Source organism: Mesoplodon densirostris, chromosome 11, assembly GCF_025265405.1.
Source record: "Mesoplodon densirostris isolate mMesDen1 chromosome 11, mMesDen1 primary haplotype, whole genome shotgun sequence".
Lineage (NCBI taxonomy): Eukaryota > Metazoa > Chordata > Mammalia > Artiodactyla > Ziphiidae > Mesoplodon > Mesoplodon densirostris.
This window is the reverse complement of record NC_082671.1, coordinates 71155620-71180738: the sequence shown is the minus strand read 5'-3', so window position 1 is coordinate 71180738 and position 25119 is coordinate 71155620. Positions and strand designations below refer to the sequence as shown.

General features: G+C 54.2%; 1 protein-coding gene across 1 annotated transcript; it reads right to left on the bottom strand.

The window, feature by feature from the left end:
- Positions 1–11133: 11133 nt before the first annotated feature.
- IL2RB (interleukin 2 receptor subunit beta) lies at positions 11134–24768 on the bottom strand. Its single transcript, XM_060113971.1, has 9 exons — positions 24678–24768; positions 23875–23989; positions 22963–23041; positions 20177–20282; positions 18563–18711; positions 17069–17234; positions 16390–16510; positions 14902–14986; positions 11134–11892 (listed from the first exon to the last, which is right to left on the bottom strand). Exons 1-9 carry the CDS (start codon positions 24766–24768, stop codon positions 11134–11136), a joined length of 1671 nt encoding a protein of 556 aa, XP_059969954.1.
- Positions 24769–25119: the final 351 nt, after the last annotated feature.

Here is a 25119-nt window from a genome sequence, read left to right as displayed (position 1 = left end):
CTTTACTGCATGGGCTTCTCCCTGTGTGTCTTTCTCAGTGTCTCTTCTCTTCCTGCAAGGACACTGGTCATGTTGGATCAGGGCACACGCTAGTGACCTCATCTAGTCACAACAGCAAAGCTCCTTGTATCCAAATAAGGTCACATCCAGAGCTACTGGGGCTTGGGATTTCCACATATCTTTTGGGGGACACAGTTCAGCCTGTTACAGACAGGATGAGAGGGTGGGAGCCAGCTGCTTAGTGACAATGTTGTGGGCTGCTGTTCCAAAGGCCCGAGTCACCCTGAGTCCTCAAGTCACTTCCAAAGCCTGTTCTCTCTCTACACCTGAGCTCCTACCCTCCTCGCCCTTCTCCTACACAGACACAGGTGCGACCTCTGGAGACTCCGTGTGGCTGGGAGGAAAGGAAACCCCGTGAGCTGCACACACCTTTCCCGTTGTCTTGACCAAGCCTTCAGAGGCTGCCCTCCAGGGACCCTCTGTCACCTCTGTCCACTCACTTGCTCCTTCTCTAAACAGGTGTCAAGCAACTACGCATTGCCAGCCTGTGTGGGCCCCAAGGCCATGGAAACCAACAAGGCTCAGTGTCTGCCCTTGAGGGATGCAGCCCAGCCCCGGGGGACACAGACAGTGGGACACACGGCAGACACTCTGTCATCACAGCAGCAGATGGAGGGCAGGGTCCTCGGTAGACTTAGGGATGCTCCTTAATGCTTCAAGGAAGGAGAATCCATCAGGATGGGCTACCATCGATTCAAATGGGAGACCTCTCAGGAGCCACCGCCTCGGTCGCCTGAGTTCCCTCACCTGCAGAAGGATTCAAGGTCCTAAGGGCCTCTGGGACCCTTACAGAGGCTAAGACTCTGTGACTTTATGCTACTGCTAACCAGACACAGGGCTGGCCTCGTCCCCTAATAAGAAAAATGGTACCATTTACCCCATTTTACGGGTGAGAAAGTGGGGCTCAGAAAGCAATTGTCATTTGCTCTTGGTCACACAGCCAGGACCCCCTGACTTCATAGCCCTCTGATGTCATCCCCTCTGGGTGTGTGTCCCTCCCTCCTTGCCACCCCTCCCCCCCTGGCCCTCCCAGCCCTCCTGGGCCCTGGCCTCTGGCCTCTGTCTGCTGGGGGAGAACTCACAGGCCCCTGGCCTGCCCTCTCGCTGCTTTCCCAGCAGGCAGTCAGGGGAGTGGTTTCTGATCAGGGGTTTGAGGTTTGAGAGGCGCTGCCTCAAGCCAGGCCGCTGGGGACCCAGAATGGAAACTCTTCATGTGTCATTCAGCCTGGCCTCCTCCACTGTGGGGTCCCCGCAGGAGGGGTTCCAGGCAGGGGGTTGTGGGGAACTATCCAAGGTCATGTGGCAAGGCTGCGGCATGGGTGGGGCTGGAACCCAAATCACCAGGTTCCCAGTCCTGTGCTCTTTCCTGCATTCTGTCCAAAACTAAACATTTAAAAATAAAGTCGAGGGCTTCCCTGGTGGCGCAGTGGTTGAGAATCTGCCTGCTAATGCAGGGGACACGGGTTTGAGCCCTGGTCTGGGAGGTTCCAACATGCAGCGGAGCAATTAGGCCCATGAGCCACAACTACTGAGCCTGTGCATCTGGAGCCTGTGCTCCGCAACAAGAGAGGCCGCGATAGTGAGAGGCCCGCGCACCGCGATGAAGAGTGGCCCCCGCTTGCCACAACTAGAGAAAGCCCTCGCACAGAAACGAAGACCCAACACAGCAAAAATAAATAAATAAGTTAATAAACTCCTACCCCCAACATCTTAAAAAAAAAATAATAAAGACAAAGGGCAATATCATTACTGAACATGCATGTCCTTATGTGGAGAATTAACAAAAAGTTCCAAGGCACACAGAATTCCAATTATATATATTTTATATATATATATATATATATATATTTATATGTATATATTTTTCTGTGTGTGTGTGTGTGTATATATATATATATATATATATATATATTTTTTTTTTTTTTTTTTTTTTTTGCCTCAAATGTTGTTGCAGCCAGAGCTCCTCCCTACAGGCTGTTGAGTTTGAGGGTCCGGACCTTGCTTTCCAAGGAGCCCCTTTCCTGCTGCCCTTCAGAGGCAGCCCCATCACTGGCTCCGGCCTCGGACGGTGCCTCTCTTCTCCTGATACTCCGTGTCATCAGGGCAACTGTTCGTGCTCGTGAGGCTGTGTGAGGTCCTAATGCCTGTGGCTCCGTCCCTTTGGCCGTCCACGCTGGTTTCTGATTTCTACGCGAGTCCAAGTTCTTGGAACCTCTATGTAACTGCCCCTCCCTCCCTTCCTTTCTTCTTTCCTCCCTCCCCTCACCCCTTCACAGTCTACACATTCACTCAGTGAACAGCCTGTGGCAGGTGCTGGGATGCGTGGTGGATGGGACATTGAGGATCAGGGCCGGCAAAGGCTCACAGAGTGGCTCAGAGCACAGGGGCGGGAGGATGGAGCACCCAGCCCAGTCGAGGTCAGGGGGAAGCAACCTTTTGCAATAAATCCCAGAGGATGGCTTTCCTTTCTTCCTCCTACGCAGACACATTTTGCTTGGCCTGCTTGTGTTTCAAATTTTTTTTTAAGTTAGTTGCCGATATTTAAAAGTCAGGACACTACACATAAAAAGCTGAATTTCCAGCTTCCCTTAAACGTTTCGAAGATCTGGTCGACCTCCCAATATGGCAGCCATCAGCGGTGGCTGCCCTGAGTGATTTCAGTATGACACAGACCCCACCACTCTCAACTGTCTTCACTGTATGGGTTAAAAACACAGGTACTGAAGTCAGCAGCCTGGGTTCAAGTCCTCACTGTGACTCTTATTATAAGCCACATGACCTTGAGTTACAAGTTATTGGATCTTATTGTGCCTCTGCTTCCTCATACATAAAACGAGACAATAACCATAAGTGGTGTGAAAATTGAAAGAGATAACTTACGTGGGGAACCTAGAACAGTGCCTGCACCTACTAAGTGCTCACTGCGCTTTGCTGGCATCATCTTCTATACTGTTGCTATTATCTGCCCCCCTCTCCTCACATCAGCATCAGCATCTGAGTTGAGATCCTAGCGGTAATGGGTTTCATTGTTAGTTTCATATTTGCATAAATCACAAGCAGCAGACTTCACTTGCTGACTTAGCTCCTGGCTGGTTGCTCTGACTGCTGCATCTGGCGCTCTCCTGCACCTACTTTTACAAGAGTCACTGGACCCTTGGCCAGGGGCACCCTCTCAAACACTGGGGTTGACCAACACCAAGCCCTGACCCAAGCAATCCCAACTCCCTCCAATCCAAATGTCTACTTTGAACAATGCCGTGCACACAGGAGGAGCTCAATGAGTTTATCAGAATGAATGGGGCATGGGTTGCCTGCTGCAGAGTGGGCTCCCAATCATGTTTCATGAGGTTTATCTAATTAGTAACTCCCCCAGGCATTTAAAATTGAGGTGGGGATCAGGGAGGAAAATTGCAATGGCAGATTTTCTGGGTCATCTTAGCCGAGTGAGTGGGGACCCCATCCCAATCCTTCCGGAGGCCACAGAACAGACTGGTTCAGCCAGAAGGAAGCTTCAAGGTAAGACAGCTTCCCCTCGCCCACACCTTTCACCCCATTTACAGACAAAGAGACTGAGCCTCGAAGGGGACAAGTGGCTCAGAGTTGGAACAAGTGGGACAGCCTGAGTGCCCTTGGCCCTGGACTAGGCTGGTGGCAGCTCACATGGATGGATTTGAGAGGCAGGCAGAAGACTCAGTAGCTTTCCTTCCGCCTTTCTCACACCTCCTGGAATCCCCCTGTCAGAGATTCATCCCTTTGGGCATTTGAGTACCCATAGGGAGGGTCACACTTTAAACCATTATCCCCTGAGACCTACGCAGGTGCTTGGGGGGAGATAGACACTGCAGTGGCATCCAGCTCAACCCCGCCCCAAACAGCATCACCAAGACAGCAGAGAACATCTGAGAGGCTGCCCAGCAAGCCAGCTGCCTTCACACCTGCAGCCCTTGGGTTTCCCCTGGTCACAGCCCTGTCCCTGTCCCATCTCCCGTGAAGCCAGCTTGCCTCTTCTAAGTACTTTATAGGCACTCACTTCAATCCTCACAATAGTCCTGGTATTCCTCCTTTTTTACAGATGAGAAAGCTGAGCCACAGAGAGGTTTAGGCACTTGCCCAAGGTCACAGCTGGTAGGTGGCAGAAACAGGATTTATTCCAGGCCACTAGGTCTAGAGTTAGTGCTTTAACCACCACCCCAGTTGTCCCAAAGGGGCTGCAGGGGCCTCAGGGCAGGCTGGACGGTGTTTCTTCCACTGCTGCATCCCTGGCAACTGGCACCATGCCCTGCGCATAATAAGCTCTCAGTAAATGCGCAGTGAGTGAATGAATGAATCTCAGAACAATTCCTCCCTCTTCTAAGAGCCAACCTCGACCAACTTCAGAAATCCCCCCTTATCTGAGGTTTCAGTTACCTGCAGTCAACCTCAGTCCAAAAATATGAAATGGGAAATTCCAGAAATAAACAATTCCTGAATTTCAAATCGTGCTCTGCCCCACCCAGACCATGAATTATTCCTTTGTCCAGCATATCCTGCCTGTTAGTCACTTCGTAGCCACCTTGGTTATCAGATGGACTGTCGTGGTATCTCAGAGCTGTGGTCAAGTAACCCTTATATTACTTAGTAATGGCCCCAAAACTCAAGACTAGTGACACTGGCAGTTCAGATATTCTCTTACTGTGCCTCATTTATAAATTAAAATCTACCATAGATATGTAGGTATAGGAAAAAACATAGTATATATTGGATTCAGTACTAGCCTCGGTTGCAGGCATCCATCTGGGGTCTGGACTGTGTTCCTCTCGGAGAAGCAGAGACGACTACTATGTGTGTATTTGAAACTAGTCGAATGCAGCTGAGCCCCTCTTGCTAAAGCCCCGTACAATGTTCCACCCTCCGTGCCTGAGTTAGGAGACTCCAGAGCCTTCCCAGGTGGGGCATTTTCAATAGAGGCTCTGATTGACTGCCTTCCACAGCAGGAGGCTGTGACTCTCAGTTGACTTATCTGTGTCCTCCGTGGTCATGCCCTCCCCCACAGGGCTGGGGACTCTTTGCAGACCAGGCAGCAGCCAGCCTCCTCTCTGTGGCCAGGGCTTGGCGTGTAGCCAGGTGCACAGAGGAATGGAAGATGATGCATCTCCCGCCAGCTCCTCCCTCCCCTCTGCATCCTGACTTCCTGGAATTGTAGACTGGGTACCTTTTATCCCCACAAGCAACTCTCCCCCAACTCAGCACTTCCGGCTTTGCTTTCTCACAGCTTTGTCCAACACCCTCCCTCCTGGGCGCTGTGATGGGATGTGTGTCATACCTGCGGTGGTGGAAAATGTCTCAGAGCCAGCCAAGGGGGTGTCCCGGGGCTGTCACAGGGGCCAGCCCCAGGCTGCTGGTGCTGAGCTCAAGCTTAATCAACAACCCAACCCCCCCTCCCTGCCCCCAAAGACAGTGGCCATGAGACAGCAAGATGTAGGGGTGAGACCCCAAGTTTCTAGTCATCCCTCCACCCACACTTACTGTGTGGACTGGTACAGGGCGCCGTCCTCTCAGGGCTGCCTGTCCGGATCTGTGATGCAGAACCCAGAATCTTGGTCATTCCTGTCTTGCCAGGTCGCTGAGAGATTGTATGAGATCCTTGAATGACCACACTTTAAAGCAGTAAAGAGCTTGCCCGCATGAGTGCTAAAGACTGCCTGGGTTCAAATCCGTGCTCCACTGTGTTCCATCTGTGTGGCCTTAGGCAAGTCATAAACCACTCTGTGCCTTAGTCTTCTCATCTGTAAAAAGGGTAAGAAGAGTCCCTCCCTTGTGGCACTGTTGTAAGGATCAAGTGAGTTAATAATACAATGCATTTAGAGCAGAGTCTGATGCCTGCTAAGTGCTCAGATGCCCCTCTTGAAGAGACCCTGAAGGATGGAGAACATTCTACTGTGGCTCTCACAGGTCCTCGTCCCCATAGCTGTCCCTCCCCCACTGCCTGTTGATAAAATCCCAATTGCCAAACGGTGGCTGCTGATCTGTAAGAACAATTTCTCTCTCTTCCAAGAACCATCCTCAAACAATTATTTCCAATACAAGCTGAACTCGGGCTGCCCCTTACTACAGCCCTGCACAAAATTTTGTCTTCCTTCCCCAAGTTAGAAGTTCCTTCAGAGTCTTCTCACGCCTGGTATTCCCAAATAAAGCTTGTGCTAATGGGGCTCTGGCTGATTTTCTTCCATAGCCATTATTATCACCCCTGTATCCCCAGAATCTAGCACAGGATCTGGCCCATAGCACAAAAGATGGTTCGAAAAGAGCGGTCTCAGGAGGAGACAGTAGAAGGAAGTAATGAACCCTAACTGGGATGAATTAGAGGGCCTCTGACAAGTGGGGATGCTGGAAGGTCTTGAGGGATGTGTAGGAGTCTGGGAGTGGATTGTTTGGGTGGCGGGACTGTTTCAAACCCAGGGACCAGCATGTGCCAAAGCAACTGAGTCAGTTGCAGTCCCTGCTCTCATGCCCACCCACCGCAGGCCCAGCCTCCCACTCTTGAAGTGAAATATATGTAGTCCCAGCCACAAGCCACATTCCGTGTGGCACCTGAAACCACAGACTATCAGGGCTAGGAGAGCACTTAGAAATCACCCAGTCTGACTACCCCATTCACTGATGGAGCGACTGAGGCATGAAAGCAGATGAAACCTGCCTGAGGTCCCCGCAGCATTGAATATTACATTAAGGAGTTCAGCCAGTGTCCTGAGGGTTTAGGGAGTCACTGGGGGTTTCCCTGGGGATTTAGGCAAGGGTGTGGCATGGCCAGATGTGACCATGTCTTGAATCTTGGATCCACCAACAATCAGCTACATTTCTTAACTTCCCTGAGCCTCAGTTTCCTAATTTGCAAAATGGGGAGTATAACACCTGCCTCACAAGGTCCTTGTCAGGTGATGAAATGATGCTTGAAAAGTGTCTGGCCCCGTGTCTGGAACATAATTAGTTTTCTTCCCACTTTTTATTTTATTTTATTATTATTATTATTTATTTATTTATTGCAGTACACGGGCCTCTCACTGTCGTGGCCCCTCCCGTTGCGGAGCACAGGCTCCAGATGCGCAGGCTCAGCAGCTATGGCTCATGGGACCCAGCCGCTCCGCGGCATGTGGGATCCTCCTGGACCGGGGCACGAACCCGCGTCCCCCGCATCGGCAGGCGGACTCTTAACCACTGCGCCACCAGAGAAGCCCTCTTCCCACTTTTTAAATGTGCTTCTTGATGATTTTTGAAGTTGTCCTGGTTGTCCCCAACAATTAGGAGGACAGTGGTAAGTTATTCATCCTAGCTATGAACTGGTTCACCATAATTTGCTTGGTAACTGCAGACATTGGAAGTTGCTTAGAGTGGGAATTGAGAGGTAGGAGGAGAGCAGAGAGAGTGGGGGGATTGAGGAAGTGAAGGAACAAATACAGCTCAAGAAATTGGAGACCTGAGGGGCTGGTGGGCCCTCCCACCTCTCCTCCCTTTTCTTTTATACCCCTATCTGCCCTGGCTGCCTCCTGCTTCCTGCTCTGCATCTGACAGCTCTCCAAGGCCCTAGGCTGCCTGGTCCCCAGCTGGTGCCACTCCTCCCTCCTGCAATCTGACCCAGGCAAGCCTGTCTCTCCTTCATTCCTTCCACCCCTGCCAGCTGCTCCCTCCTTGCTCCATCTCCCAAGGCCCATACTCTAATCCACACTGGACATTCACACTGTGGCTTCTAGCCCATCAGTCCATCTCCACTTGGTGTAAGGTGGTCCCCCTTATGCCACTCACTACCAGCTCAGGTCTCCCATCAGACACAGTAAGGACAGCTGGGTTCCCTGGGTGTACCCGCTCATAGGGCCCTCTCAGCTTTCCAGTCTCCACCATATCAGCCTCAGTTTTCCCTGTCTAGAAAATCGGAGTCAGGAACAATAGTTTCTTATCTTATTTATTTATTTGTTTGTTTGTTTATTTATGGCTTTGTTGGGTCTTCGTTTCTGTGCGAGGGCTTTCTGTAGTTGCGGCGAGCAGGGGCCACTCTTCATCGCTGTACATGGGCCTCAAACTGTCGCAGCCTCTCTTGTTGCGGAGCACAGGCTCCAGACGCGCAGGCTCAGTAGTTGTGGCTCACGGGCCTAGTTGCTCCGCGGCATGTGGGATCTTCCCAGACCAGGGCTCGAACCCATGTCTCCTGCAGTGGCAGGCAGATTCTCAACCACTGCGCCGCCAGGGAAGCCCAGGAACAATAGTTTCTGTTGTGGAAGGAACCTGAGGGATTATCTGGTCTAGACATGTCACCAGGTACCAGCTATGATCAATCTGGCCTGCCTACAGAATCTAAGGCTGCATCCAAGCTCCAGAGAAAGGAGGACTATGGTCAATTAGCAATGTCTGCCAGGCACCACTGCAATTGATTAGCAATGTCTGCCATGAGTGCAGCTTTATGAATGCCAGATATTGCTATTCATGATCTGGTCCAACTTTTCAGAGTCAAGGATACTTGAGATAGATAGGTATAAAATCAAGAGCAATATTTTCCCATGAGGCCATATCAGATGGTGCCTGGACACCGAATAAGATAAATCTGACTCCTTTTAGTGAAAAAGATATTTCCCTTACAATCCTTCTGCATTTTCTCAAGGAAGAAGTCTCTGTTTGGTTTTGGCATGTCTTCATCAGCTTCCCAACACTTGCTTATCTCCCCTTTAAACTAAGAGATAGAGCAGATTTCCATCAGGCAATAAATTGAAACATTTTGTTTTAGTGTACTTACTTTGTACCATTACCTTTTATTTATACTGAATATCAGTTTTCCCATTTACAGAACCAATGTAAAATTTTTTCTTTAAATAAAAGTATTAAACAAAAAGTGAATTGATTTAAAGAAAAATATTAAGTAAACAATAAAAAAGATGGTACACACAGATCATTAAAATATATATATATACACACATGACCAAAGCCTGAGAAATGTAACCCTCCCAAGAATTCTGCAAAGTGGAAATTCACTTGTAGAGAGATTTCCTGGTTTGCCTGAGGACACACAGCAAAGCTGTGGGCACTGAGCTTGGGTCTGATGCTCTCCTCAGGACTGAGGAGACTTATGGCCCAGAACACACAGCATCATATGGCAGGAGGTGGGAAGTGCGATGGCCCGGTAATTAAGCTATTCCATGGTAAGGATCCAAGACTCAGACAACCTCAGGAAAAGGGAGTTTATTTGGGACACAGAAGAAACAGGAATCCTGAGTGAAATGCAGTAACCCCCTGGGGAGCAGGAGTATCAGTAATAGGAGCCCAGGCCCCTCTGCTAACTCCTCTCTAGCCTTTTGGGGCTCTTCTCCACATGCACCTGCTCCTTGGGGCCACCCTCTCGCCCTGTATTCAAATGCCCAAGACTGAGAGAAACCTGATTGGCCAGCTCAGGCCCGGCCTCCCTGATTGGACACAGCTTCTGTTCTAAGTCATCTCATAGGCTGCTGATGAACCTATGGGTGGGCTTGTGTCAGGTGCCCAATCAGCTGCAAGCATGGCCTATAAATGCAGGCACTGTGTTTTCATACCTTGGGGTTAGCTGGGACCTGCTGGGGTTCCTGCCTTCCGTAGAACTCTAGTCAAGAAGGGAGGTTGTGATAGGCATCACAGGTGTGATCAGTGCCAGGGACAGAGGGAAGAGAAGTGGACGGGTGGTGGGGAGCACCGAGAAGGAAGGGGTTAGCTGTGTGTGGCGGGGGCGACTGCCACGTGAGGGGATGAGCCTCTCGCTGAAGCGGGCATGCTGGAATCTAATGGGCCTGGATCGCCGCCTCTCCAAGTCTTGACCTCAGAAATGTCAAGGCGCCAGGAGTGTTCCTGTGAGGTGGATGGTACCCCCTGCATGAAGGCAGCTGGGCACAGGGAGCCCAGGCAAGATGATGCCAGATAGTTCATCAGTTCACCCGGGGAATATGATGGAGTGCCAAGTGCACTGTGCCAAGTGTAGTGAGTGGAGCTGCCATCTGGAGGTGGTGTGCCAGCCCCTGAGCTGCAGAAAAGACCAGTGGAGGCTGGAGTGGGAGGGGTCCAAGGGAGGGCTCCCTGTGACAGCATCAGGACCTGCCACTAGGAGGGGTTTGCTTTCCAGCAGCATGCTTACTGTGAAGCCACTGTGGAAAGATCCAACCGGTGTCCACTTTGCTGGGGCATTTGTGTCCATACTTGGGCCACAGCGTTAAGGATGTTGTAGCCAAACATTCAAAGGTCACAAGAGATCCCCAAGGGGAAGTGACAGGGCCACTTTGTTCAGCCACCCTGTGACCCTGAGAGACTCTCCCTCCAGCACCGAATCTCAAAGTTTGCGCACATTGAAGGAGGTGGTGTTTCCCTCCCAGGGGAACAGAACTGACACTTGAAGGATAAAGGGAGCTTGTCACCTAGATGAGGGATGAGAGGGCACCCCAGGCACAGGGAAGGGCATGTGTAAAGGTGTGGGGGAATGAGGGAGCTCCAAGCGGCTCAGTAGGACTCTTGGGAGGCTACCAGAAGGGAATGTCCCAACACGATGCTGGAGGGGCAAGGGGAGGGCCAAGAAGTGGTGCTGAGGGCAGTGGGGAGCCACGGCAGGGTTTTAAACCCGGAGCAGCATAGCCCTCTTTGTGTTCTAGAAAGAGCACTCTGGTTGTCCTGTGGTAGGTGGGTGCGAGGGGGTGTGACTGGGGCAGGAAGCCCTGTGAGGAGCGCAAGGTGAAGGCCCGTGGAGAACCCCGAATTCTCCCTGAAGAGGAGCTGCAGGGCTGGAGAGGAGGGACGCTTCAGAGGCAAAACCTGCAGGACTCCACGACTGATGAGGGAGTGCGGAGTCAAAGTGCCTCTCCCCCTGAAGTTCTTGCCTTGGGCCGTAGGACCAGGGAGCAGCAAATGAGGTGTGGAAGTGAACAGCCGCGTATGCAAGGCTGGGTGAGGGCCCTCTGGCCAGAGATGACCGGGGGCAGCCGGACACTGAGCCGGACACTTGTCAGCAATGGACAAGCCTCACAGACAGAGAGTCCTCAGCTGGGCCTGGTGCAACAGCAGAAGGCCACCTGTCTCCCAGCCCTGGCCGTCTGTCTACACTGTGTGAGCCGGGTCCTGATCCTGGAGCTCTTGGAGGGACAGGTAGGCATCAGTGTTCAGGGTCAGGCAGGAGGTGGGGGCCCGGACTTGGCCTTGCCCAGGAGAGCTGGCCCAGGGGAAGCCGGCCCCCTCCCTCAGGCTGCGGACAGGCACCTCCTCTCCTGCTTCTCTCAGCGCATGCTCCGGGGGTGACTGCAAATCCACCAGGTCAGGGGCTTCCGGGGTGGCGGGCCCCAGGGATTGGGGGGCCCAGTCTCCAGGAACTGCCTCCTGCGGGGCGGGGGGCAGCCTCTCTTCACCAGCCCCAATGCCCCCCAGGGCAGTGTTCGGGGGGCCTGGGCCACCGAGGAGACTGGGGGAGAAGAGCAGCAGGTCGTCCCCAGAGGGGAAGGTGCAGTAGGCATCCTCCTCCCCTGGCGGAGGCGGCAGGGGTGGGAGGAGAGCCCCCTCTGGCACCCCGGGCCCACCCTCATCGGGCTCCTCCGTGAAGGGGTCGTAGGCAAAGTACACCTGGCAGGCCTCGATCTCCAGCGCGTCTGGGAGGTGGAAGAAGAAGTAGCCCTGGTTGGTGAAGCAGCTGGTCACGGAGTGGCCGCTGGTCTCGGTTGAGGATGACGAGCCCTTGTCCTGCTGCTGCAGAAAGAGCAGCTGCGTGGCCTTGGCATCCCTGTCCAGCACCTCCAGTGGGGAGATCTCGGGCACTGGGCCGCTGGGACTGAAGGAGGATGAGGGGAAGGGTGAGGAGAGCCACTTCTGCCAGGAGAAAGAACAGAGGGAGGGTGAGCGGCCACCTCTTCCAGACTCAGCAACATCCCCTAACTCGTCCTCCTTCAGCAGTCCGCTCAGGGCTGCCCCCTCCAGGAAGCCCTCCTTGACTGTAGCCCCCACCTCCCAAACACACACACACACACACAAACCCTGCCCACTGGTTTGGGGAACCCTCTGCATCAGCCCAGGGGGAGTGGCTGTTTCCCAGCCCCAGCACAGGCCTTCCTAGCTCGCTGTAGGTGCCCAGGGGATGTCTTGGTTCAACGTGTGACTGTTTATCGAGCAGCTCCTGTGAGCCTGGTGCCACTCTCGGTCCTGGGAACATAGCAATTGGTAGAATCCTCAGAGTGTCTGGTGGGGACCAGTGCAAGTGTGTGAACCAACCAACCACTGCTGAAGCAGAAAGCGTCCCGAGAGCACATCACGGTCACCATACAGATGCCCAGAGAGGGCCTGTGCCCTGGCCCTGATCACACAGCCAGCAGGTGGAAGAGCTGGGCCCCAGGTTCCCCACTCACACTGCCATGGAACCATCTCCAGTGGGGAGCTAATTGTCCCCCAGTTGACCACTCCCTCCTGGTACCCTGCAGCCCTCCACACCCCGCCCCCACGCCCTCCATCCACAGAGAGAGGAAAGCACCCATCAGAGCACTTCTCAGTTGCTCTGGAGTCCACAGAGGCCTGGCAAGGAACAGGGAGACCCGGGTTCCAGCCCTGGCGCTGGCACTCTGTAGCTGTGTGACCCTGGGCAGTTCACTGCACCTCTCTGAGCCTCAATTCCACAACATTTAGCTGCCTTTTTCCTGACTTCCTCACTATGGGCCAGCAGAGAGATGTTAAAGAAGAAAATGAAGGTGGAAACACCTGGCACAGGTAAAATGCAGACTACCCAGCAGAAGTGTAGGGGAGTGTTCACCCCTCAGGGCAGGGTGATGGGGACTCAAGAGGGTGCACTTGAGAACCCCCAACAGCCTTCTGTCCTGGGAGCCCTCTGCAGCTGGACTGTAGTCCCCCCAGTACAGGGACCAGGCCTGATGGGACCAGGCCCCCTGCACTCTTGTGCCCAGCACAGGGCCTAGGGGCCCAGTTGATGTTCTGCAGATGAATTAATGGACCAGAAGAGAAACATCCTGGTTCTCCATCCCCGGAGTGAGTTCCCGGGGCTGAGCCACTCGACAAAATCTACCCCCTCCCCCAAACCAGGAGTTCATGTTACAGAGAAAAGGCCGAGAGAGAGGGACAGCGAGGACAAACTAAGGATGGCAAAGAGGGATAGCAGGCTAGGGAGGCAGGGCAAGAGCCAGGTCAGGTGTGGCTCCAACGCTAGAAGAAGCAGCGGAGGGCAGGGCCAGGCAGCAGTGCTGCGCAGTGGCCAGAAGAAGAAGAGGGCAGGCCTGGGGCCGGCACTGGTGTGCTGGGCCTCGCTGGGCCACCCTCAGAGGTGTGTGTGGTCAGGCACTTCCTGGGCCTAGGCCTCCATCCACAATGCCCTGAAGCGCAGGTGGGCGGGGGGCACAGAAAGAAACTCATCCCCCTTCACATACACTGGCACACGCACTCCCAGGTCCCACAGGCAGGGCAGTGGGCCTTGCAGCCTTGGAGCCAGGGGTTCTGGGGCAGAGAGAGAGAGAGCAGCTGGCCTGTCACCCACATGCAAAGGAGAGGGTGGGGTCCCTCTTGGCCAGCCCCCAGTCACATCATGCATCCCCAGGGCCTCCTCAGGATACCCCCTCCACAGCAGGCCTGGGCCAGGCATCTAGACCTGGGGATGACCTCGTGGGAAGATGGAGTGGCTTGCAACTCTCTAGAAAGGACCCCAGTCCCACCTCAAAATGTCCTAAGCCCATAGAATGAGAAGGACTTCAAGGCAGAAGAGGTCTGAGGATGCATCTAGTCCTGCCTCCAGCCGGTTCCAATGTAGGAATCCCTTCTGCCATGTGGCTGACACATAGTCAGCCAAGGCTGACTTGAATACCTCTGTTGATGGGGGGCTCACTACATTTAGGGCTGAAGGAGGCATTTTAAGGAGATACATTCCCCCACATCAAGAGTGCTGTAGGTAAGCTACCCCCAGTCTTGGGAGTCTTCCAAAGAATTCCAGAAGGGGCTCTGATCAGCCCTGATAGAGAACACCAAAGCCAGCTCCTGACAGCTCTGGTCCAGCATGGCTTTCCAGCCCCTCATCTTTCCTCCTGGCTTCTCTCTGCCCCCACCTCACCCCCCACCCACCAACACCGATCCACGGAGCCTAGAGTGGGGGTGGGGTGGTAGAAGCAGCCCACCACATCCCCCTACCCCGTAGAAACTTCCTTCCTGAAGCATGTGTGGGCTGAGGGAGGGGAGACGACTAAACTTTAAATGGGGCTGAGTGTTCTGACATGTGGGCGTGCACTTTTTAAATGAATGTGTGTTTTGTAACTAGAAATGCCTGGAGGCCTTGCTAACGTCTGTGATAAGTCACGGAGCCTGGCCAGGGAGTTTCTGCAAAGAGCAGGGAAAGCACTAGCCCCACGGAGCAGGTCTGCACAGGGAGCGGGGTGGAGAGAACTTGCACCTGGCAAATCCTGCTCCATCAACAGCCTGGTGCCAGTAATTCTGGCTAGAGCTTCGTGAGCACTTGCTGTGTGCCAGGCAATGTCCTTGGGACCATACACATAGTAACATTATCCCCCCCACCACCCATCAGTTTACAGGTGAGGAAACTGAGACACCGAGAGGTTCTATAACTTGCCCAAGGCCACACAGCCAGGAAGTGGTGGAGCCAGGGTTAGAGCCTAGGCAGTCTGGCTCAGACGGGAGCTGCCCTTCAGCCTGAGAACACCGGGGAAAGGGGCCCGTGCCCACACGAAAGGCAGCTCACTTTACATTTCTTCTTCCACAAAGGGCAGAAACCTGCTGTTCCTGCACCTCCTCCCCACCCATTCCACACCACTGCCCACCCTCTGGCCAGCCCGTGCCAGCTGCCTACTGTGTCCTCCACCTCCAGACTCCTACCTGGAAATCTCCTCCATGCTCGGAGCTCAGCTGGGAAAAGAACTCCGAGGGGTCTGGGACGTGACACTTCAGAACCTTCTTCAGCCTGGACAGGGGAGAGGAAGGGAGGGGAGGAGGGTGAGAAGGGAAGGGGGCCGCAGTGTCCTGCCATCAGCCCCGCAGCTCTGAGGGCAGGGCGCCGAGCTGTTCATTTATTTTGTCGGTATTGATTGTGTGCCCAGTAAGGGAGGGTATTGTGCTTGGCACTGGGGACACAAGAACAGCCAACAGAGAATGTCCCTGCCCTTAAGGAACTGACATTCTATTGGGGAGCTAGACAGTGAAGCAAGTGTGCAAGTTTACCATTCATTGTAATGTGGAGACAGAGGGCAGGATGCCATGCAAGAGAAGGATGTGAGGGTGGGGGACCACGCAAGCCAGAGCGGTAGGGGACAAAGAAGACTGGAGCAGACTGAACCAAGAGGAGGGAGGTAGGAGAGAGGCCAGATGGTGGGCCACCTAGTCAAGGCTGCCATGGACGGTGGTTCAAGCTGTGCACTGCTCAAGGGCACCTGGGGTTTTTTGGGGGGTGGGGGTGGTGGTGAATGGAGGCTGAATTCCAGCCCATGCTCTGCTTGCCAAGCTAAGTTCCCCAGTGTCTGTGTGCATCTGCCTCAAGTTGTATGCCACAGCCTCAAGACCCCAGAAAACCTGGCTGCCACCCAGAGGTCCAGGCTCAGGTCCCGAACTCCTTTCTGGTCTCTGGCCACACCCACCTCCCTGCATTTTCAGTTCCTGGAATGCTCCTGCCTTGTTCCCACCCAGGATCTTTGCACAAGCTATTTCCTCCTCCTGAGGTGTGCTCCCCGACCCTTCCCTGCTTGGTTCACTTCTCCTCCAGATTTCAGTGGAATCATTACTTCCTCGGAGAAGCACCCCCCCGACTCCCGCCCACCCCTTAGCTGAGGTTCCTTTCCCTGCTGTCTGCTTTCAGTACATATGGTACCTTCCTTCCTTCCTTCACCAGCCTAATCACGTGTGTCGTTACAAACGTGCATGATTAAGATGTATCTGCCTTCCCCCATGGGACTGTGGGTCCATGAAGATGGGACGACATGCCTGTGGTTGCCCTTGCGTTCCCAGCATCAGCACCGTACCCAGCCCAGGTCTAGGACTCAGTAAATAAAGGAATAAACAAATGAGTGCTCAGACGCATGAGGACCCCCCCAACACACAGGCAGCTGGCACGTGAGCACACACATACTCAAGCCCTGGGCATGATGCTCTGGGCAGGGCTCCCGTGGGGCTCTCCCTGCCCCACTCCCCTCGGGCTGGTTCCATGGGCTTCCATCTTTGGCGGAAAGGCCAGGTGTTAGGCAGGGAGGGCTTTTGGGAGGGCAGAGGGAGCACTGGAGAGTGAGAGCAGGGGTCTCAGCCCAGAACCTGACCTGGCGGGTAAGGGGTCGTGTCAGACAGGAGGATGAAGGACAGGGAAGGGAGCGCTCTTACCACGGCCTGTTGTACCGAAAGATGGTCAGAAAGTAAACCAAGAGGGCGAAAACAAAAGTGCAGCCGAGGCCCAACACGATGTGGTCCATCCAAGGAAGGGGCAGGGTCTTCTTCCTGGTTGCTGCCCGGGGTGGGAGGAGGAGAAGGGGAGGGGTTAGAGAAGTGCCCCCACCCACCCTAGCTCAATCCAGCATCCCCCACCCATGACCTGGTGCTGAGGGACAGGCCGACCTCTGACCCAAGGCCTTTACAGGGTCCCAGCTGGTCCAGCAGAACTGCTGTGTGCCCAGCCAACATGGGGCATCGCAACCAACATGCTTCCTCACAGCTTCCCTGCCTCGGTACCATGGTACCCACTTTACAGATGAGGAAACAGGCTAACAGGTGAAAACAGCCCACCCCTGACCTCGGCAGAAACCAAGAGTTTGAAGTTGCAGGGTGGAGAGAGTGGAAGGAGCCTCACCGGCCTCCCCACTAACTCACAAGGCCAATGGCAAGTCCCACCCCCTCACTGATCCCCTGTTCCCATCTGTAAAACACGCCCATGTTGCCCACCCTGTGGGTCACATCAAGTGAGCTAATGATGGTCAAAGGGCTCCATACCTACACCCCAAGCCTCCCGGCACCAGCCACTGCCTCCTGCCGGAGTTGCATCCCCACCCCAGCTCCCCATCAGTACCTGCAGGCCTTGTCCTGAAGACCAGCGGCTGGCTCCAGGGGCTCCAAGCCTCGTGGCTGCCTAGCTGGGGCCTGGCCCGCACCTGAAGCTCATACAGCGTGTCTGGAGCCAGCGTCTCCAGGGAGATCCATTGCTGGTTCTGCCTGAGGCTCAGCAGTGGGGTGTCCTGGGGCAGAAACAGGGCTGTCAGACCAGAGGGGTCCCCACTGCCTACCTCACCTCCTGTGGCAGGGCTGGCCGAGACACCGAGCAGAACAGCACCTTCCTTTCTTCCCTCCAGCCACCTGCCCTCCACTGTCCCCTCATCCTACAGAAAGGCTGCCTGACTACCCAGTTGCTGGGGCCCAAAACTCCAGGGTCATCCTAAACCCCTCCCACATCCAAAGCCATCTGCCAATCAGCTGGTTCCACGTCCAGAACCTGGTTCCACCTCTGGAAACTATTTCTGCACCCTTCCGCCTTCTCTCCACTCCTTTCTCCTCCAGGTCTGAGCTCCCACCACCTCTGGGCACCATACAAGGTCGCCCTGCTTCCCCTCCCCGCAACCCCCGTGCTCTGCTATAGTCTATTCACCCCTCGACCAGAAAGAGGGATTTCCCAAACACTTCTCCCACCTCTGTATCACCCTTTTTGCTTTTCTTCCGGTGCCCTAGACACACAGGCTATGTCTTGCCTTTGCAATGGCTCTTTCTTCTGCTTGGAAGACCCTCCCCAGATCCTCAAAAGGTCAGCTCCTGCTTGAGCCCCAGATCTCAGAAAGGCCTTCCCTAGTCACCTGAGTCTGAAGTAGCCTGGCCCAGCCCTTCTCAACTGCGTTATCACATTTAATTTTCATGATAGTATGTATCAACATCCCATAGTCTCCTGTTTCTGGGTGCCAACTGTCTGCCCCATCCCCCATGTGAGTTTCCTGAGAGCAGGCAGCCCATCAGGCCCGCCCTCCACTCTCTCCCCGCATCTAGCACGTTGTAGGTACTCAGTGAATGTTTGTTGAGTGAGTGAGCGAATAAAGGAATGGATAAGTGAATGAGTAAGCAACCAACCCCTATGGACTTGTTTTTGGTTTTTTGGGGGGTTTTTTTTGGCAGCACCCCTTGGCATGTGGGACCTTATTTCCCCGACCAGGGATCGAACCCACGCCCCCTACAGGGGAAGGGTGGAGTCTTAACCACTGGACCATCAGGAAGTCCCAACTCCCGTGGACTTGGACCACACTGGATTTGAAGAGGGAAGGGTGGCTGCCCAGGGCCTCTGAAATCTCCAAAGAGGGCAGTCGCCTGCCTCTTGGCTTTGTAAATCTTGCCTGGAATCCACCACCAGCTGGACCCCTGGGGTGTCAGGGGACACACAGAGGGAGGGGGAAGCAGGGCAGGCAGTACAGAGGAGTGGCAGGGGTTGCCTAGTGCCTTCTGTGGCTTTGCTGAGATGAAGGATGGACAGGGTGATGAGGACAGGAAGGAATCAGGGCAGGTCGGGATGGAGCTAGGTACTCACCTCCCAGCTGTGGCCCGGGGACCTTGTCCGGACCTCAAACTCCACATTGCTTTGAATGTAGTGGGAGAACTGGGAGACATTCCAGGTTACGTTGCATCTGCGGGTCCCTATGTGGACGACTTGGAGGGAGTGGGGGGGCATCAGACGAACTGGAGACGGGAAGAGAAAAAAGGAGAGAGAAAAAGCTTGGGGGACACCGGAGGCTGATGCTGAGATGAGAAACCGTGCCGGGCTCCCACCTCCACCTTTGCACGTGCTGCTCCTCCCTCCCTGCGTTCCCTTTCCCCGGAGACTGGCAGGTCCCTGCTCAAATATCACATATTCAGAGAAGCCTTCCCCAACCACCCACCACTCTCTGTCCCCCTCACCTGTTTCATTTCTCTTCCTAGCACTTATCAACACCCAACGTATTAAACATCTACTTCTGGTCCTTTATTCATTTTCTGTCTCCCCCACCAGACTCTGAGCTCACTGAGGGCAACGACTTGATTCTTTCGGGTATCCTTGGTGCCTGGAACATTACCTGGCACATGGTAGGCCCTTGATTAAATACCTGCTGAATGAATGAATCAAGACAGCCTTTCTCTGCACTCAGAATTGATCAGAGAGTTTTACCTGGATCATCTCATTTATTTTATTTAATTCTATCTCATCAACCTTATATGATTGTAAGATTGTATGATTCTGAAGTTCAATTGTTCTAAATTTTTATACTTCTGGGACTCTGTAGAACCACACAAATAATAATAAGCAAATGTTTATTGAGCATGTGCTAAGCAGTTTCTGTGTCTTGGCTTATAGACTCCTTACAGCAACCACGGGCAGCGGGTAATTGGTTATTCCCACTTTACAGATGAGGAAACTGAGGCTCAGACATGTTAAATGATCTGCCAGTCAGATTACACTCAATTAAGGCAGGGCTGCATGTAGGACCCTGGATCTCACCCTCTGCCCCCGTCTCTTACCTAGAGATGACCTCCAAGTTCGGGAAGGGAAGGGGGTGAAGGCTGGGGGTGGGGCAGGGCACACAGTTGTTCAACAAACCTTCCCAGAGCACTGCCCAGATCGAGCCTGATGCTGAGTATTCAGAATGGAGACATAGGGATGGCAGAGGCTCTACCCTCAGGGAAGTTCACAGCCCAATGAGGGAGACAGACCCATAATCAGGCAGCAAAGACCCAGGACATAAACACCCTGAAAGAGCTGGGGGAGTCTGGGAAGGACTCCTGGAGGAGGTGACTCTTCACTGAGCCTTGAAGGGTGAGTGGGAATTTTCCGGGTGGGAAGAGCCTTCCAAGCAGTGGGGCCAGCGCGTGCAAGGACTCAGAGGCATGGATGGGCAACTTGAATCTGGAGAGCTGGGCTTTGGTGTGGCAGGAATATAGGCCATGAGAGGAGGCGTGCTGGAGAGGGAAGCCAGGCCAAGTGGCCTTGAACGCCAAGAGTAGGGACCCGGGACTTCATCCCAAGTTCAGCGGGCAGTGGGTTGGTCAGATGTAGGCATGGAAGCTGATGGGGAGAGAATGGAGCAGGGTGATCCCAGAGCAGGAGACAGGGAGGGAGGTGCCCACCCCTCCAACCCCCTCCCAGCCCCACCCTGGAGTCCTCTCTCACTGTTGTCAAAGGGCTTGAAATTCTGGGTCATCATCCTCCTCCACCTCTCCCCTTCGCGGCACATCACGGTCAAGCTGATGACGTCAACTATGGTCAGTTTCTGAGACTGCAAGGGAAGGAGGCCAGGGATGTAGCTGCCAGCAGCTGGTGCGGGGACGGGGAGGCTGCTGGGATGAGGACGGGGGAAGACAGGAGGGGAGACTGCGACTGCGACAAGCTGGATCCCCTCCCTGAGCCCCTCCGCCTGAGGCAGGGCTCAGCAAGCTTTCTGAAAAGGCTCAGTTAGTTAATATTTTTGACTTTGCAGGTCATGTGGTCTCTGTCACAACTATTCAACTTTGCCGTTGTCGTGTGAAAACAGCCATGAAAAAACATGAGAGCGAATGCACTTGGCTGTGTGCCAATAAAACTTTATTTATAAAAACAGGCAGCAGACTGGTTTTGGCCCATGGGCCATAGTAATTTGTCAATCCCTGATCCAAGTGAAGTGAGCTGCCTTGGGAGGGAGGGAGTTCCCCATCACAAGAGGTGTGCAAGCAGGATGAGCCCCCCAAGAAGGTGCAGGTCCAGACCTATGCTTGCATTATAGCTCTGAGTGTGAAAACTTCCTCTCCCCATCTCTCTCCAGCCCCGCACCCTCACTTTTCTGGAAGGAAATGGCCAGGAACCGAGCATCTCCTGTGGGCAGGCACTGTTCAGGTACCTTAGGCGCTTCTCTGGCTGATGCTCACAGCTGTCCATCCACACACTGCAGGTTAGCCCTGAGGCTGGGATTGGTTAAGGGACTTGCCCCAAATCACACAACTGGTCAGCAGGAGAGCCTGGATGCAAACTCAGGCCTCTGCATCCAGAGCCCCACAGAGACTGTAGCCCTGGCCAAGTGAACAGCTTACGGCGGCCTCCTCCCTGTGCGGAGGGCAGCTCTGCAGCCTTGCAGGAGGAGGGTCTGGTGCAGGCTCTGTTAGCATCTGCATTCCGGGGTCCGGGGTGGTGTTTTCAGGCCCAGGACCCCGGGCACAGCCCCTCTGACCTGCCGCAGGGCCCACTGTGAGCAAACCTTGACCTTGATCGTCAGAGTTCCTGGAGGGGAGAACAACTGCTTTGTCTCCAGCCCGAGGACCCTGCCCCAGCCGTCTACCAGCTGCTGCGGGGGACAGATTTTCCCAGATAATAATAGTACCATCACATTATTAGAGTAAGTCCCCTACATATGAACGAGTCCCGTTCTGAGAGCACGTTCGTAAGTCCAATTTGTTCGTTAAGTCCAACAAAGTTAGCCTAGGTACCCAACTAACACAATCGGCTATATGCCACTGCTTTTATGCTTGCTTCCACCAGGCATCCCGGGCTTGAAATAAAGATCCTGTACTACTGTACTCTATACAGTACTGTACAGTAAAGTGCAAAAAGCACAACCACTTGTAGAGGATGCACACACGTGACAATGTACGCCAGACACGTGACCTAACTTACACGATTAGACATGCAAACGCACACACGCACCTTTGAAAGTTTGCAGCTTGAAGGTTCGTATGTAGGGGACTTACTGTATTATTATTAATGTAATTGTCATTGTTGCAAAGATGCCAATTATACATTCTGCTGAGTACTGACCCTGTGCCAGGCACTCTATTAAGCACCTCACGTATATTATCTCATTTAATTTTCTCAGTACCCAATGAGACGGACATAATTACTATTCTCATCCTACAGGTGAGGAGACTGAAGCACAGAGAGGCCGAGGGACTTGCCTAAGGCCACACAGCTAGATGGGGTCAGGATCTGAAGCCAGACCATCTGCAGAGCTCAAGGGGATGGGCACAGCAATCTGGTTCGAGGGGCTCTGCCTTTATCAGCTACACACTGTGTCATGTGAGCTCATCTCCACATTCTCCTGCTCCTAGAGAATGTATAGAACCTGATAAGGGTTGGAAAATGTGGTCTGGGCATCCCTGGTGCCCACCGCTGCCAAGAAGGGTTTGCCAGACAATAATGTGATGCACACCCACATGGACACAGCCTCCTGCTCTTTGAGAGGCAGCCTAGTGCAAGGTTGAAAGGCTCAGGCTGGGGGTCTCACAGACCTGGGTTCAATCCCAGCTCTGCCTCTCCCTGGTTATGTGACTTGGGCAGGGACCTCACCTCTCTGAGCCTCAGTTTCCTCACTGGTAAGAAGGGGACAGTGCTGGTACCCACGCCCGGTCGTAAGGATCCCCTGGCAATCGTGTCAAGTGCATGTTCCGTTCTGGGTGGCATTCGCTTGATCCTCAGAACAACCCTACCAGGCAAGGATCGTTATTATTCCCTTTTACAGAAGGGTTAACTGGGACTCAGAAGATGCTCAACATCACCCAGCTGGTATACGTTGGAGCCAGGGATGGAACCCGGACCATCCAGCTGTGCAATCCACGCTGTTAACCCCACCCCACCCTGTACTTGCCCAGACCTCGGGAGGTGTCGGATATGGAGGTTATGATGACCAGTGGGTGCTCTCCCCACTTGATAAGGAACCCAGGACTGTCACGGGCTCCACAAAGCACGGGGGACACAGCAGGAGCGGAGGCAGAGTGGCCGATGCCTCACGTACCTCAGATCCCTCGACCCCCAGGTCAGGCCTCTGTTCTCCTTGGATGCCACCTCCCTCCTTCTACCTCTTCTGCCCCAGAAGCCAGCTCTGCCGCAGCCCCTGGCCACTGGGCTTGCTGGGCCCCAGCTCCTTCCCCGGAAGGACGCCCCCTCTGCACCCACCGGCCTCCTGGCCTCTCCCCTCAGCTATGGCTACTCACATCTGGGGGTCCTAGGATGAGGTTACATGCCCAGGATCCCGGCTTCACTGGGAGCAGCTCACAGGATTCGTTCCACTGCCTTTCAAGACAAAAGAACCCCCTTAGAAGAAAAAGAGGGACCCCCCCCCAGAGCTGGCCCTTGGGAGAGTCCCCATGCAGCATTGCTGGTCTGTGCCCGGGCTCTATGCCAACCCCCACGTGCCCACCTCCCTTCGTGAGCATATTTTCCTGCCTCTTCATCCCAGCCAGGACTCACAGCGGCTAAAATGATCTAGAAACAAACCAGTTCAGGACACACGGCCTTCCCCGCCTAAAGTCCTCCAAAGTCTCCCCAGAGGGTTTAGGGTGAAGATGATCCTTGATGGGGCCTTCAGAGCCCCTTGTAATCACCATCCACCTGGGAGCCAAAGCCACCTCTGCTGGCTGCCACCAGGATGTTTGGATCACGGTGACACTTCACCACCTCCTTCCCAGTCTCCAGTTTCCCCAGCCACGCCCCAGTTCCCTATCCCCACAGCTGCCCTAGGCATCTGTCAAAATCCCAGGTTACTCAAAAAGTTTGAGGATCGCCCTGTTGCCCCCTTTGCCTCTAACACTGAGTCCAGCCTCGGCATAGCAGGTGAGCAGCTCAGTGTCCCCAAACTACCTTGTCTGGCTCATGCCCAGCCCCTCCACTGCAGCCTGGACTGCACGCCCCACTGCCATTCAGGTTCCAGGAGTCTAAATATCCGACCCCCGAGTTCTTCCAGACTCCTGTGACACTAAGAGTCTGTGGGTCCTATTAGTCCAAGATTCTCAAAGTGCAGAGCTCTTGGGGTCTGAGAGCTAGGATTTCAATAGTCTAAAAGTCAGTGACGATCAGATCTCACCTCCCTGAGATTCTGTACATTTGTCTGTCGACCCCCCACACACCTTTTATCCGGCTGGGCATGGATGTGGCAGGTCGTGACCTGCAGTCCCCCATCCTGGCTCCAGGCACAGGAGATATTGGCTCTCGAGTTGTAGAAGCACGTGAGCTTGGAAGCATCTGCTGGTAAGATGAAGCGTGCGTGGCTGGCTGTAGGGTGCCCGTGACCCTCTGGGGTTCGCCCGACACTCCTGCACCTACCAGGTGAGGAAGTAGTCAATCCTGGCAGGCAGAGAAGGGGTTCGTGAATCCAGAGACAAGAAGACGGTGTTGGGCTTCCCTGGTGGCGCAGTGGTTGAGAATCTGCCTGCTAATGCAGGGGACACGGGTTCAAGCCCTGGTCTCGGAGGATCCCACATGCCGTGGAGCAACTAGGCCCGTGAGCCACAACTACTGAGCCTGCGCGTCTGGAGCCTGTGCTCCGCAACAAGAGAGGTCACCATAGTGAGAGGCCCGCGCACTGCGGTGAAGAGTGGCCCCCGCTTGCCACAACTAGAGAAAGCCCTCGCACAGAAACGAAGATGCAACACAGCAAAAATAAATTAATTAATTAATAACATCTTAAAAAAAAGAAGAAGAAGAAGAAGAAGACAGTGTCTTCCTGCGGCTTGGAGGGGCACGTGGGTGCGGTGCAGGCAGGTGGAGGGCCGAGGGAGAAGGTGGATACCTGGTCTGTGGTCCCACTGCCCCCCTCCCCCCCGCCTCCTGCCTCAGTAGATGGAGCTTAGGGGTTCTGGAAGAAGTTCTAGAAGGGCCTTGGCCTCCTCCCTGAGGGAAAGCACAGCAGTCCAGATGCCAGGGTCCTCACCGTTCACCGATGTAGATGCCCGAGGGATGGCCAGGGGCCAGAGGAGGACAAGGAGGGACAGACACCAGGACAGAGCAGGAGCCGCCATCATATCCACGGGTGGGAGCTGGGGAAGGGAGCCCTGGATGGAGGAAGAAGGGGAGAGAACACGAGTGAGCACCCAGCCACGTCCTCCCCTGCCCAAGAGACAGGCTGGGCCCTGTCCTCTCAAGGTGCACCCCTCTGCTTCCACCATGCCAGCCTCAGGGCCTTTGTATCTGTTGGTCCCTCTATCCCATACATGTTCTTTCCTTCCCTTTTGAGATTCTGGGACCCATGTTGTCATTGCTGAAAGGACTCTCAGAGCAGGCCCAGCCCCTTGTTCAAAAGTTGGGGAAACTGAGGCCTAGAAAGAGGAAAGATTTGCTTACGTCCACATAGGGAAGCCAGCTCAGAGCTGGAA